Below are 15,076 nucleotides of genomic sequence, written 5' to 3'. Positions count from 1 at the left end.
AAATGTTATACAAATTCAAATAAAAAAATGTTGTGTAAAATAACTAAAAAGTAAACATTACAGGTCATTATGATGACAAAAAATGTTTGCTTGTCAATTTTCACACCAATTTAGACAAATTTACTTGGCACTGAAAGGACTTTGTGCCCTTTACCTGATCAGGAGAGCAGAATTTCTCTATTTAACCATGTAAATAATCATCGCAATCAATTTTTATATGGAAAAAAAAAAAAAGTAACAACATCAGTGAAGCCAATGTACTGAAATAATACCGGATAGATGTAAATTTAAAACAAATTAATGCAGATCAGAGGAAAAATGACAAACCATCAACAGCAATGAACAAACAAAAAACAAAATAACTTATGCGCCCACAGGATGTTCCCTCCATGTTAATTCTGGGGTTATGCTCTGTATTATAAAACGATGGATATTACTGCCTAAACCAGGCCTAGCCAACCTGTAGCTCTACAACTTTTGTAAAACTACACATCCCAGCATGCCCTCCCACAGTTTTAGCATTCCCTTATAGCTAAGCTGGAGAACTATAAGTTGGCCAGGCCTGGCCTGGCTTGGCCTATACTATCATGACGAGCCCTTCAGAAATTCAGTGATAAAAGCCCCTCTCTGTGCTAGAAGATATTTGGTTTATAATAATGACGCTTTAAAGTTCTCCAAAGCATAGATTTAGAGCGAATTACAAATGCAGCGACAGACGCAATCTAAATGTCCTACAATGCAATAATAATTGAACATTTGAGCCACTTCCCCCTACTGCACAGATTCAAGTTTACTATTCAAATTATCAGACTTAAATCAGGTATACTTTATATTTAGTACTTCCAAAAAAAAACCTTCTCAGTCCTCCTAATGTTCCATACATTTAAAAAGGTATTGGTAAAACAGTCTGCATGTATTGATGTTTTCGCCAAAGTGACTTTATGGTGCCCCAACTTATACGAAAAACAAAAAATAAATCATAGCTGAAAACCTTTAATGGGTGAAATCGAACAAATTGTTTTTTTAAAAGTGGAACTTCTCAAAAGACACATATAGAACAGACTCCTGCCTAATAGTTGAGACAAAGAGGAAAATTTACTAAAGGAAATTTGTAAAAAATAGGTGTATTTGTATCCAGAAATACACTTTTTTTTTACATTTACTATCCCGAAAATACGGCAATTCGTATTCGCTATCAATACGAATTGCCGTATTTTCGTGATAGAAGATGTCAAAAATAAGTGTATTTCTGGATACAAATACAACTAATTTTTTTTTACAAATTTCCTTTAGTAAATTTCCCCCAAAAGCTTTAACAGCAGCAGAGACTATAGATGCTACAACCCTAGTACACCAACAGGCAGGATTATCAGCCCTGTCCTCATGTTGTGCTAGTAAATAAAGGAATGTTTCGACCATTACATAGTCTACTTCAAGGGGAAGAGGAGGTGCATGGGTCGTGATGTTTAAACCAGCTCTGACTAACCCAAGTCCTTTATAAACACAAATTAACATAAAACATGTGTTTTAAACATGTTGGGTTTAAACTCATTAATGGTATGACGGACAACTTCTAGCTGCACTGAACTTGTGTAGAACAGTGTATATATGTGACACCCGGCTAGTGCTGGGTATGGCAGTGAAGTAAGAATAGTACGCCAGACCTCATCGCAAACAGCAAGCAGTTTATTTACAATTCAGACAGGGTTTTCACGGAAAGAACATTCATTCATTGTTCTTCTCCTCCAGCCCAACATTCGCATAGATTACATCAGACTACATCAATCCAGCAAATCCTTCCTGGAACATGAACAATGATGGGACAGCAGTACATAACATACCAGTGTATTCTGGGACCGCTAATGCGGCAGCCACAAACTGGGACTCTTTTTGGTCAATCTTTCTAAATGGGATTTCTCATGGACTTCTCAATGGGGGTCTTTTGCACGCTGCGTGGTTTACAAGCGAGTGGTTTACTCACCCAGATCATGCTCTCCTGACACTTACACCTCTCATTCTTCTAGGGTACCCCTAAAGGTGGGGATCCCCCTTCTTTTTTCCACTAATCCCTGCATTCTGCTGCCCTCACACTGCGATCTCTCTCTCAATAAGGCCAGGGACCGTGGTACCCACTTTCGCCAGTCCACGGTCCCAGAACTGGCTGCCCTCCATCTCCATTCATCTTACACTCTCCAACAGCATGTCCTTTGTCCTAAGTACCTCACACTTCCTGTCCATCCCCCTGCATGTGAAAGAATCTGGTTTAGGCCATGAACTCCTCCACTCAGTGGACAAGACTGCATGGCTTTTTAAACTGTTCACTATCTGCTAACCCCTGCAGCAGGCCTGTAAAGCCTAGGAAGTCACATTTACAGTATTCATAGGTAATAAATTATATACAAAAACAAGAGTGCAAAATGACATCAGACCCACCTTCCCTTATGCATGGATGTCCCCCGGACCTGCTAATCATGTGCACATAGTCCTGCCTGTGGTTCCACACCATAATGTGTCATACTTAATGGCCTTAACTAGTATACAAGGAAGTTCCCACATATTGTGTTCTGGAAAATACATCAGATCTGCCAGATGCATAAGTGGGCAAACTAAAGTGGCATTATTGGCTGTGATGAGGATATGAAACACCATGGATTTACACTTACCGTGGTCATCTTAATTAATGTGGGAAAAACAGGAATAATTTGAAATTAATTTAACGAAGCCAATAAAGATATATACAAATTAGTATAGATAAACTGTATGTCACAATAGGCATCTTATATGTTCAAATGTCCCCTTTAATTTTGAATATGAAACCAAGGATGTTATATCACCCCTGAATATAAGGAATAGACGGGCAAAAAGAAGTAGCATTATTTGAATTAATAATCGACTTGGAAAAATGAACCAAGTGTATGATATAAAAGCAGATATCTTAAATGTGGCAAAATTGGTTTCTATGAAAGCAATGCCTTAGACATTCTCAAATTAGAAAAACCAAATATGGAAACGTAAAATAGTAGATATAATCTTCCAAATCCTTAATAAGTGTAAAATAATTATTTTAATAAATAAATACAAAATGACGACTGAATCATGAGCACCTATACTGTAGAGAAGTTAAAAAAAATAAATAATGATATACACACACCATAATATACATACATACACTAATGCACAGCACTCACCATTCCTAGATTTGGGGTGCAATACGGTTTGTGACCACATTGTTTTAATAGAAATCACAGGGGCGCCGCACTCACTATATTAACTAACAAATATAAATAGTGGAGATTTAGTTCATGTATTGTACAATGCAATTTAAGACTGCAGCCCCGGCAAGGGAGGCTTTTGTCTCACATCTATTTAGCAGAAGTCCATTCTATACCTTCTTTTGAGATTGGTTTACACTAAGGGGGTATGCAATCGTGATCACGGCTGTCGATCTCTCCAGACAGCCATGATCGAGGCCCATTTGCAGTTTGCCCGACAGCAAATAGGCAGACGGGATTCAATGCCAATTGGGGAAAAGGGGACGTGTCCGCGAATATGGGCCGTGGATTGTCGATCTACGGCCAGGATTGCAACAATCCATGGCCGTTATGAGAAGAACGGGCCCGACAGCTCTTCAATGCTGTTGGTAAAGAGAGCATTGAATAGGGCCCCGCCGCTATTTCCCCTGTCAGGAATAGCAGTGGAGAATTGCATAACCACAAAGACTTTTTTCACTGTCTTATGATACATGTTAAGCACATGTCTTCCTAAAACAAAAAGATGGTACACCATAAAAAGATACTTGGGTGAATACATCTATACAAGATAACAATACCTTTGAACAGATGGAACATCAAAATGACAGATGGATTGTCAGTCATTTCATTAAAAGAGCTTATTTTATTTGGAGTACCTATATGAATGCCTCTTTTCATTGCTGGACCTTGATCTGTATTAATCTAGGAAATACCATGCACTATTAGAAGATCATACAGTATATTTGCACACTACTTTAACCAATATAAAAGACATTTTTTAGGACATGGGTCCAAACCCACCAAGAGCGATTCTTTTATTTTTTTTTAAAAACCATAATTACAGGTGGGTGCTTAAATTTTGAGTGAATTTGATAAGTTTGTAATACCTTTTCCATTTTCTCCAAAACTTCGACAGTGGAAGGCTTCGCCTGTAAATTGTCAAAGAAACAAAAAAAAAAAAATGTATGTAAAAAACCGTTAGTGTAGATTTTACTATAACAAATTATCAACAGTTTACTAGTTAAGACATAACTGCTGAAAAGTGTTACCAGTGCAATCTGAACAGGATTCTGTGCCCAGATCATCGTAAAATAAAAAAAAAGGATTTAATATTAAAATGTTATCAATGCACAACAAAGTGTGGAGTAGGCTACTGTAGTATTAGTTATACTTTCATTTTTGAACATGTATTTTTTTTCGTGAGGTGCACACAAGCCGTGCTATTTTAATAGATAGGCATGCTCCTAAACTGGATTCCTGTTCTATTCTGTGTATTCCGACAATGATGATCAGGAACACCTATCTTTGTGTACAGGAGTTACAGATGTTTAATCAGGTGTTATATCCTATACATGCATTCAAAACAGATTAATTGCTTCTGGAAAAGACCTTATATTGTGTTACTGAACTCAAACAATGGCCAGTGGAACGTAGAACTGGTGTAGTTGGTGAGGATAGACTAGTTACTTCAGTAAAAGAGAAGCAGTTGAACCCCAGGGTGACCATGGACCAGTTATAGAAGGAGATGGGCATCTCATCAGGACCCATCTACTACTAAACAAAAATCTTGGCCTCAGAAAGGTTTCTGCACACTGGGTGCCCTATCAACTAGAAAACAGAAGGAGACACGGATGACTTGGTTCTGCAACTTGATGGCCAGGTTTCATACCGTCACTTTGGGACTGGTACACCAGCCAATGCCTGCTGCAAGTACTAATGCTCCATCATGACAATGCACCTGTCCACAAGTCCAGGAAACGGTGGATTTCAGGCCTATGAATGCAATTAGGAGCTTGGTTATACATTGTGTAGTCCAGACCTGGCCTCAGGCGATTTCTTCACGCTCCCACAAATCAAGCACAAGATATACAGTATGGTTTTTGTTCCGAGTCATCAGAAGCTGCAGTGCAGAAGACAAATGTTTTGGGCTGCTCCAGTTGGTTTACCAAGAAGTTTGAGAACCATCTACAGTGCAACATTGTTTTTTACCCAGTACTAATTTTCTGTGGATGTAGCAGAAAAAAAAAAGTCTCCTGATACTTTGCAGCCAGCACACTGAGGAGGACACATGTTCACAGGGAGCCAGGAATGGTTGTCCTCATCTCTTGTGTAAATTATTCAAGATAATCGGATAATCTGTCATTTGAAAAAGGTACTTATCAGGTACCTTTACATTGAGGAAAATGAATCAGCACACAATATTTGATGTAAGATCGCCATTTTTTAAAGATAAACGTCCAGTGTATGGTTTATCCTATATCTTTTGAGAGTCTCTGTTCATTTAGATCCGTGAGATCTTAAATAATAAAATAAAAAAAGAACATAAGAGATTCTTGTAACTTACAACACCCCTGATGAAGTCTCCATGTGGGACGAAACGAGTCGGATACATGTTTCAACTGTATCAACGATTTATTCTGGCTACAAAGAACCACTGTAAAAATGCCTACATTTATTGTATTGTATTTTAATATTTATAAATATCCTTGTTTATATTATCAGGGAAAGGCATTCCTTAATTAGAAGGTTATATCGGTAATACTAGGGCGTTATTTAACACTATTGTGGATAGAGATATATATTTTAGAAAAATAGGCACTCAAAAAATATTTTTTTCCCCAAAGTACATTTTGGCCCATGACAGAGTCCGGAACCTGGGCCCTGATGATGGCATATGCAAAAAGAGGCTCAGGAATGGAGTCCCTGCTGAAATATAGTACTGTTTTTACCAAAGTAAAAATTGTTCCGCATTTAATTCGCTCTAATGCTGAAATCTGCCCTATGTTTCTAGGATAATACGTTCTTTAAATAGTTGACTTCATATTTTATTCAGTATTTGTGCAACTTAATGGACTTAAATGTTAATCATGTATGAACCAAATGGACATTATAGTTTGAAGGCTGTTGGACTAAATAATAGATAATTCATAGAAGCACATTCACAACACAAACAAATTAAATCTCCAGTTACAAAGCTTTTTGGGGAGCCTATATAAGCCTTCTATCGCAATTGAACGTTCTGGAGTTGATCAGCTCTGTAGCATTACTGAATTTATCAGTGAAATACAGATTCCGAGCAGCGGAAGTCTTTGCATATACAGGTCTATAATAGGCAGATAGGCTGGTAAGGAAGAGGTTAGCTATTAATTGTACAGATGTACTTACCTTCCACCTGGAAAGGAGTGAACCCATTATGAAGCTGAAACCAAAACGATTGCTTCGATCAGTAAAATAAACAGCAACCTAAATAGAAAAATAAGGGGGAATCACTATAGCTGAAATCTGATTAATACAAAACACAACTGAAACTGGAGTTTACTGTCCACATTTGCATATGTTGTAGTTTCAGGTTAAAAAAAAAAAGAACAGAAAGCACTTATTGATCAGCTAAGATTTGACCATACAATATATATATTACCTCTGAGTGCCAACATCTGTGAGCAATGTGCAAAATATCCACTAAAAATGCCAACCCCACTCACATTTGTTATAACCAGTCAAATAAAAAAAAATAAAAAAAAATGTTGTGAAAAATAAGGAATTTGGTACTTACCGATAATTCCCTTTCTCCGAGGCAGCAGGGGACACTGCAGTACTGACGTATGAGATAGAGTGGGTGCATAGGAGGAGTCGGCACTTAAGTGAAAATTTCGTCTGTGGCTGGCTCCTCCCCCCTCTATCTCCCTCCAGACACCAGTCTTAAAAAACGTGACCGAGAGAGGAAGGGGACAGGCAAAGTAGAACCACAGACTGTAAACAAAGAATATTAGGTAAACCCTTCAACCAACAGACCTGCATTCATGAAACCAAACAATACAGATAAATAATTCAATCTGTCAAAATACAGAACTAGCAGGACCCCCAAACAATCATGGCAGGAACGGTACTGCTAAAAAAGAACCAAAGCGCTGGGCGGGCGTGCAGTGTCCCCTGCTGCCTCGGAGAAAGGGAATTATCGGTAAGTACCAAATTCCTTATTTCTCCTACCGCAGCAGGGGACACTGCAGTACTGACGTATGAGATGATACCAAAGCCACTACACCCGGGAGGGCGAGCGCTGAGGATCCTGTAAGACAGCTCTGCCAAAGGAAGAATCTTCCCTGGCAAACCTATCAAACTTGTAAAACCTAGCAAAGGTGTTGGAGCCCACCCATGTGGCGGCTCTACAAACCTGAGTCAGTGATACTCCCCTGGCAGCCGCCCAGGAAGTACTGACCGATCTGGTAGAATGGGCAGAAACATTCGGAGGAACCTGAATGCATGCTTTTGCATACGCCTCCTTAATAGTAAGGCACAACCACCTGGCCAGAGTCTGCTTCGACGCTGGCCAACCCTTCTTTTCTGCCCCAAACAAAACAAATAAAGATTCCGTCTTCCGAAAAGAAGCAGTCCTATCCACATAGATGCGTAAAGCTCTTACAACATCCAAACTTTCAGAAGACCCAGACAAGGCCGGAACCACGATCGGCTGGTTCACGTGAAAGGAAGAGACTACCTTGGGAAGGAATTTAGGATTAGTCCTTAGCTCTGCACGGTCTCTGTGAAAAACCAAAAATGGAGGACGGCAAAGCAGAGCCCCCAGCTCTGACACTCTCCTGGCTGACGCCAATGCCAAGAGCATCAGAGTCTTCCATGTTAACCATTTCAAGTCTACTGAATCCAGCGGTTCAAAAGACTCAGATTTGAGAAACTCCAACAGGAGCCCCAAATCCCAAGGCTCAGTCGGAGGAACATATGGAGACTGCAACCGTAAAGCTCCCTTCAAAAAGGTCTGCACCTCCGAAATGAGTGCCAATTTTCTGTTGAAAAATACAGACAAGGCGGAAATTTGGACCTTAATAGAACCTAACCGAAGGCCCTTATCCAGCCCTGCCTGAAGAAATTCCAAAAGGCGAGGTAGCTGAAAAACCGCTCTCTCCACCTTCTTCCTCTGACACCATGCCACATAAGATTTCCAAATACGGTGATAATGCTTGGAAGTTACCTCCTTCCTAGCCCTGAGCATGGTGGGAATTACTGTCACTGGAACACCCCGCCTTTTTAACAGGTCGGCTTCAACAGCCACGCCGTCAAACGTAGCTGCGTCAAGCCTGGGTAGTCGAACGGTCCTTGCTGCAACAGATCCTCCCTGAGAGGAAGACGCCACGGAACATCGGCCTGAAGAAGCTTCAAGTCCGAATACCAAGCCCTTCTCGGCCAATCTGGGGCTATTAATATCGCTGAAGCTGACCCTCTTTTTATCCGTTTGAGTACCTGTGCTAACAAGGGAAACGGAGGAAAGATGTAGATGAGGTCGAAATTCCAGTGAATCGAGAATGCATCCACTGCCCAGGCTCCCGGATCTCTCGATCTGGCACAGTAAAGAGGAAGTTGGTGATTCAGTCTGGACGCCATCAAGTCGATCTAAGGCGTCCCCCAGCGCCGCGTGATGAGCTGGAAAACCTCCGGATTTAGGGTCCATTCTCCTGGATGGAAATCCTGGCGACTTAGGTAATCCGCCTGCCAGTTCTCCACTCCCGGCAGGAAGACTGCTGTGAGATTTGACGCAGAAGCTTCTGCCCATTGCAAAATTGGACGAACCTCCTTCATTGCTGCCCTGCTCTTCGTCCCGCCCTGACGGTTTATATAAGCAACCGCGGTCGCATTGTCGGACTGGATCATTATTGGCAGACCCTTGAGCAGGTCCTGGGCCTGGAGGAGTGCCAACCTGATGGCCCTGAGCTCCAGAATGTTGATCGATAACTTGGCCTCCTGGACAGACCAACGGCCCTGAAAAGTATAACCTTGGGTCACAGCTCCCCAACCTCTCAAGCTGGCATCCGTCGTCAGAATAGCCCAAATGCATGGTCTGAAACTTCGGCCCTTCAAAAGATGAGAAGTTGACAGCCACCAGTTCAGAGACAGACGCGCTTCCCTTGAAAGAAGGATTCTTTTGTGGATCTCCAAGTGGGATCCCGACCACTGGGACAGAAGATTTTCTTGAAAGGTCCTTGTGTGAAAACGACCATATGGTAGAGCCTCGAAAGAGGCTACCATCATTCCCAGTAAACGCGTGCAAGTGTGCGCTGACACCCTTCGTAAAGACAAAACGAGTCTCACCATCTTTTGAATTGCTCGCACCTTGTCCAAAGGAAGCGAGACAGTCTCGTTTTCTGTATCCAAAATGAGTCCCAGGAACTTTAATTTCCTTGACGGTGTTAGATGAGACTTTTTGAGATTTAGAATCCAACCATGGTCTATCAAGAATTTGCAAACTACCCTGGCGTGCTCTACCAGCTTCTCCCGACTTGGCGCTTTGATTAGCAAATCGTCCAAATACGGAATAACTGTTATTCCTTGGAGCCTGAGAGCTGCAATCATACACGCCATGATCTTTGTAAAGACTCTGGGAGCCGAAGACAGGCCAAAAGGAAGAGCCTGAAACTGGTAATGGCAATCGTCTATTGCAAACCTCAGAAAACACTGATGGGGTTCCCAAATTGGCACGTGCAGGTAAGCATCCTTGATGTCTAACGACATCAAGAATTCTCCCTTTTCTAGGGACGCCACCACGGACCGAATAGACTCCATCTTGAACCGCTGATAACAGACATGGAGGTTTAAATCCTTTAAATTCAGGATAGGCCGCACCGAGCCGTCCGGCTTGGGCACCACAAAGACGCTGGAATAGAAACCTCTGCCCTGCTGTGAGGGCGGGACTAAAACCACTACTCTTGCGTCTAAAAGACCCTGGATGGATCCACGCAGAGCCTGACTTTCCTCCTCTTTCCTTGGCAAACCTATCCGAAAAAATCTTGAGGGGGGGGGGGGTCGACGTGAATTGCAGTTTGTATCCCTGGGAAATGCTGTCCAGAACCCATGCATCCCTGCAGTGGGACCTCCAGATTTCTGCAAACTGCAACAGACGCGCGCCCACAATGGAATCCCCCACGTGGGCTGCGAGACCGTCATGCCACTGGTTTGTCAGTGGCCTTGGGATCTGGCCTGCGGGCAGTGGCGGGTGCCGCAGAGGCCACTCTGGCACCTCTTCCTCTACGGCCTCTGAAAGAAGAGAAGCCCCCTCTTGTCTTACCTCTGAAACCTGATGGACCACGAAAGGCCCGAAAGGAAGGCGCCACAAACTGGCGCTTAGGAGGCGGAGCTGCGGAAGGTAAAAATGCAGACTTACCCCCCGTAGCCTGGGCGATAAGTTTGTCCAGTTCCGCACCAAACACCACATCACCTGAAAAAGGCAGAGCCTCGACCGCCTTTTTAATTTCAGCCTCAGCCTGCCACGGCCGCAACCAAACGGCCCTCCTGGCCAACCGCTGAAGCCGAAACCTTAGCTCCAAGAGACGCTACGTCTGCAGACGCTTCCCCTATATAAGTGGAAGCATCCCTGATAAACTCAGCCAAGGACAATAAATCCTCCTTAGGACTGTCCTGCTCCAAACCAGACACCAGCTGAGAAGCCCATACCTCCATGGCCCGGGCCACCCAGGCAGAGGCCAGCGCTGGTCTCAACAAAACCCCCGCTGTGGAGAAAATAGTTTTTAAGGTAGTATCTAATCGCCGATCTGGCGCCTCCTTCAAGCCGACCGCCCCCGGCACTGGAAGAGTCGACTTCTTTGAAAGCCTAGAAAGAGACACATCTGGTGAAGGCGGAGCCTCCCATTTTTCCCTGGATTCAGGGGAGAAGGGATAGAGAGATTTAATGCGAGAAGAAATTTGAAATTTCTTATCCGGAACTTTCCATATATCTAACAGCGGGTTATCCAGCTCAGCCGAGTCTGGAAAATACACTGGCGTCTTCTGTACCCGACCAAAAATAGAAATCTGAGGCGGAGCCCGTGTCTCTTCTAGATTTAAAGTAGACCTAACGGCCCTGATAAGGCCGTCCACTCCCTGAGCGTCCTCTTCATCCAAAAACTCCTGAGGAGATTCCTGAACCTGTGGCGTTACATACTCACCATCCTCTAAATCCTCTAGCCCATCATCATCATCTGAATGCTGAGGGATAGCCAAGGACACCCCTGCCTTCCTCTTGGCAGCTACCTGTGAAGTAGGCATCCTCTGTGAAGTGCCAGCCAGCGACTGAGAAAGAGAGTCCACAGAAGAAATAAGTGTCCTGGCCCAAACAGGCTCTGCTGCAGCCATGCTAGAAAGCTGAGACTGCATCAGCTCCCTGTCCTTCCTAGAGGCCACTAATTCAGCAGTAAGATTAGCTAACACACTGTGAATAGGATCCACAGCAGACTGAGGAGTCTGAGGGACAGCTGCAGAAGCCTTTGATAAATCATAGCAGGGAGCACCGAGTGAAACACCCTTCATGTGCTGAGTATATTGCCCCTTGCAGCTCTTACAAGCATACAGCTTAACAGCTGCCTTGGAAGAAGTACCCTTTCCAGCCATAACTGTACAGGTGACCCAGTATATATATATATATATATATATATATATAGACACACAGGCTCACCCACAGACACACACACACACACAAAAAACACCCCTTAGAGACCAATCTCCCAAAAGAGAAAGCCTAGAGTCTGGGTGTCAAACAGGGAGAGAGGAGCCACAAACCCTCCCAATGCGTGTGTGTGTAAAGCACCTCCGCTACTTACAGTACCCCTGTAGAAAACGGAGGACAGCACTGAAATGAAGACTGCCGGAAAGTAAACCAGCCTGCAGAACCTCTCAATAGCAGCAGTCACCTCTCCCAATGGCATCCGCGCGGACGAAGTACCTCCCACAAGCCACCTCTTCCCGCGCCCGCCGGAGACTGATGACGTCATCGTCGCGCTGACGTCGCGACGATGCTGCCCGGCCAGCGCGCTCTCTCTGGCCGCCCCCTGTATGGTGCAACGCACCTCGCTCTGGATGAGGGGGAAACCGCCGTGGACCCGTAACGCTAGCCGCAAGCAGCTGCGGCGGGTCCCCGGAGCCGATGCTCCGGTGGCTGGGTACTGGAAGGTAGCTGCACGCAGTACCGACCAGACCCTCCAGAGCCTCCCACGAAGCAGGCACCCTGTTCAGGGATGCCTGTGTCACTAAAAACCGATCACAAAATAAAAAAACACAAATAAAAACCTAGTCTCCTGAGGAGACCTTGCCGAGGATACCGACTCCTCCGGCACTTTTTTAAGACTGGTGTCTGGAGGGAGATAGAGGGGGGAGGAGCCAGCCACAGACGAAATTTTCACTTAAGTGCCGACTCCTCCTATGCACCCACTCTATCTCATACGTCAGTACTGCAGTGTCCCCTGCTGCGGTAGGAGAAAAAAAAAAAAACATTATACTCCCTATATAAAAAGGTAAACATTACAGGTCATTATGATGTATAAAAAGGTCTGCGTGGCAATTTTCACACCTATTTTGCATAATTCACTTGGCACTCAAAAGGGCGTATTCAATTATTTTTGCTGATCCCCTGCACACGCAGTTTCCCCCCCTCGCTGGGTTTTTGTAGCGAGGGGGAAACGGCATGTGCTGCCGCTAATATAGCAAGGCTCGCGGCTAAATGCAGCGGGCTCCCTGCATTAGCCGTGAGCCTCGCTGTTTGGAGTTATCCTCCCCATCCTGTGACAGCGAGGATTCCCCCAGAACGTAGAATAGCGCGAGTGGCCGGCGTGGGGGTTAAACGGCGAGGATCGCTTGTTTTCGGCAATCCCATCCATTTAACCCCCTCGCTGGCCGCATTGATTACGGCCCTAAGAGTTAAAGACAAGTGGGGACAAAACGTGCACTCCAATGCCATTAAATTCATATGGTCAAGGCTGGTTTCAGATATAACAAGTTGAACTTGTTTATGCTATGAACATTCTATGGAAATGATTGTTAAGTCTGCACCTAGTAACACTGTCCTAGCCACAGTAACTGAGACAAATAGACAAAAGGCCTAGTTCTAAAAGAGGTTATCCATGTTCTCTTGTTAAGCCCAACTACCCCATTTACTAAATAAGATGGCTGTGCTTCCTATTGGGAGATCAACATAAAACACACAAAACCATCACCACGTTGTGCCATGAGCTTAATGAGTGCATGTAGAACAAAGTCCAGAAAACAAAAATATTTACAAGCTGCAGAGGTGATGCAGGCAAAAAAACAACAAAATTACAAACCTAGACTATTATTAACTTACAACCTACCAAAGGAGACTAAAACAAAAAGGTCTGGGATTGTGCTTTACACACACATAGTGTGTGCACACGGTACAAAATGCCTCCCGATGTTGACGATATAGTCAACATCGTGTTGGCATCGCATGCAGATCGCAAGGGTTTTAACCCTTGCGATCCCGATGCGCGTTTACGTATCGCAAGGCAGATAGTCTTAGCTGCCTTGGCTATATAGTGCAGATCTGCACTATATAGTCAAAATTGTGCCATTACATGCATGCCATGCGGTGAGAGTCCCGCATCGGGACTCACATAGCACGGCATATCCTACCGTGTGTACACACCAATACTGTACAACTCTATAAATATAAAGACATGTTGGAGGCTTAACATGCAAGACTCAATTAATCCATAACTATTCAATTAACTTTAACATAGCATTATAGGTGGAAGGAATTAACTCATGTGGAGGTACAGCACTTACTGAAAGATTCTACCCAATAGTGTACATATTACAAAACACCTCTTGTAAGACACAATTAAGGTGGTGGATTAAATTCGGCCTGCAGCACATTGCGCTGGTAAGGAGAACCCGCAGCTATGCAATTCAGCGCATTGTTAAACTGGAGAATGCTGGTGCACGCAAGGGTGTTAGTTGCTAAAACAGGCATTATACAGTATGTCATTTGTGCCACGCTAGGGGCCAAAAACCAGCATTGCAGTAGTTCAATCAGATTTATGCTAGCACCCCAGGAGTACGAGAAGAAATCCTGTCAAGCATAGTAGTATGCTGAATTGAATAGCTATGAGACCTCCTCTGCTGTTCTATTCACAGTGCGCTGTATTGAAACCCACCCCTCAAAAGGTTTGAGCTTAACTACAGGGGAAGGTAAATCATTTTATCGTTGAAAAATGGTCCAATGATATTAACCCCTTGCGTGGTATGCCCAGAAATTTTCCGGGCTCAGCTGCACTGCCGCAGCTGGCTGTTCCGGAAAATTTCCATAACACAAAATATGAAATAGGTGTGCGCCAGTGGTGTCCAGGTGTGCACCACCTTTAGAGCTCCTCTTTACATCCCCCAGCCCCCCCAATCACCTGTGCTCCAGCGATCATACGCCAGAGCTCTTCTAAGCCCTGCCGCTCCTCTAGCCGCCCGCCACCATTCATTTTGCAGCAAAGACGTAGGCGGCAGGCTCGGGGGGGACGACTCTGGAGCAGTCAGGCGCCAGAATCCTCCGGAGCCGCCGCAAAACATCCCAGAGCCTGCCACCTGTGTGATGACTGACAGGAGGCTGGGGCAGGACAAACCTACCTGCCCTGGTAGGTTTGTCCTGCCCCAGCAAAACCCACCGCTCAAGGGGTTAATAATGAGAACTGTTCCCTTCACGTTCTTCAGGTGCATACACTTGTTGCAATATGTGCCTTCAATTTAGTACATATCGCATAGTATCAATACAGCTTGCGATGCCGATGTGTGGCCCCATGAGGTCGGTATCACAAGTAAAAATAGAGTTTGCAGGTCAATTTTTACTATATTGTATACAATTCGAATTTTTGCCTAGTCAAAATCTCTCAGAATTATTAAAAATTTCAGAAATATAGCGATAAAAAAAAAAAAAAAAAATTTAAAAAAAAAAATATTCAGTGGTTCTGGGCTCCAGAGAGTTCAAGGGAAATCATAGTCAAAATCATCCATAACCAAAATCGCACAGTGTGTATGCACCTACA

General features: G+C 43.9%; 1 protein-coding gene across 2 annotated transcripts in view; it reads right to left on the bottom strand.

The window, feature by feature from the left end:
- LNPK (lunapark, ER junction formation factor) overlaps nt 1-15,076 on the bottom strand; it is a 72,613-nt gene that overhangs the window by 38,587 nt on the left and 18,950 nt on the right. For both annotated transcript variants that reach the window (XM_083154729.1, XM_083154730.1), the window contains exons 2-3: nt 6,417-6,494; nt 4,139-4,180 (exon numbers count right to left, since the gene is read on the bottom strand). In XM_083154729.1, coding sequence (XP_083010855.1) covers nt 4,139-4,180; nt 6,417-6,443 — 69 coding nt within the window. In that variant the 5' untranslated portion in view covers nt 6,444-6,494. The remainder of the gene's footprint in view (nt 1-4,138; nt 4,181-6,416; nt 6,495-15,076) is intronic.

Source organism: Crinia signifera, chromosome 7 (assembly GCF_055691185.1).
Source record: "Crinia signifera chromosome 7, ASM5569118v1, whole genome shotgun sequence".
In the NCBI taxonomy this organism is placed as follows: domain Eukaryota; kingdom Metazoa; phylum Chordata; class Amphibia; order Anura; family Myobatrachidae; genus Crinia; species Crinia signifera.
This window is presented reverse-complemented; position numbering and strand designations above follow the sequence as displayed.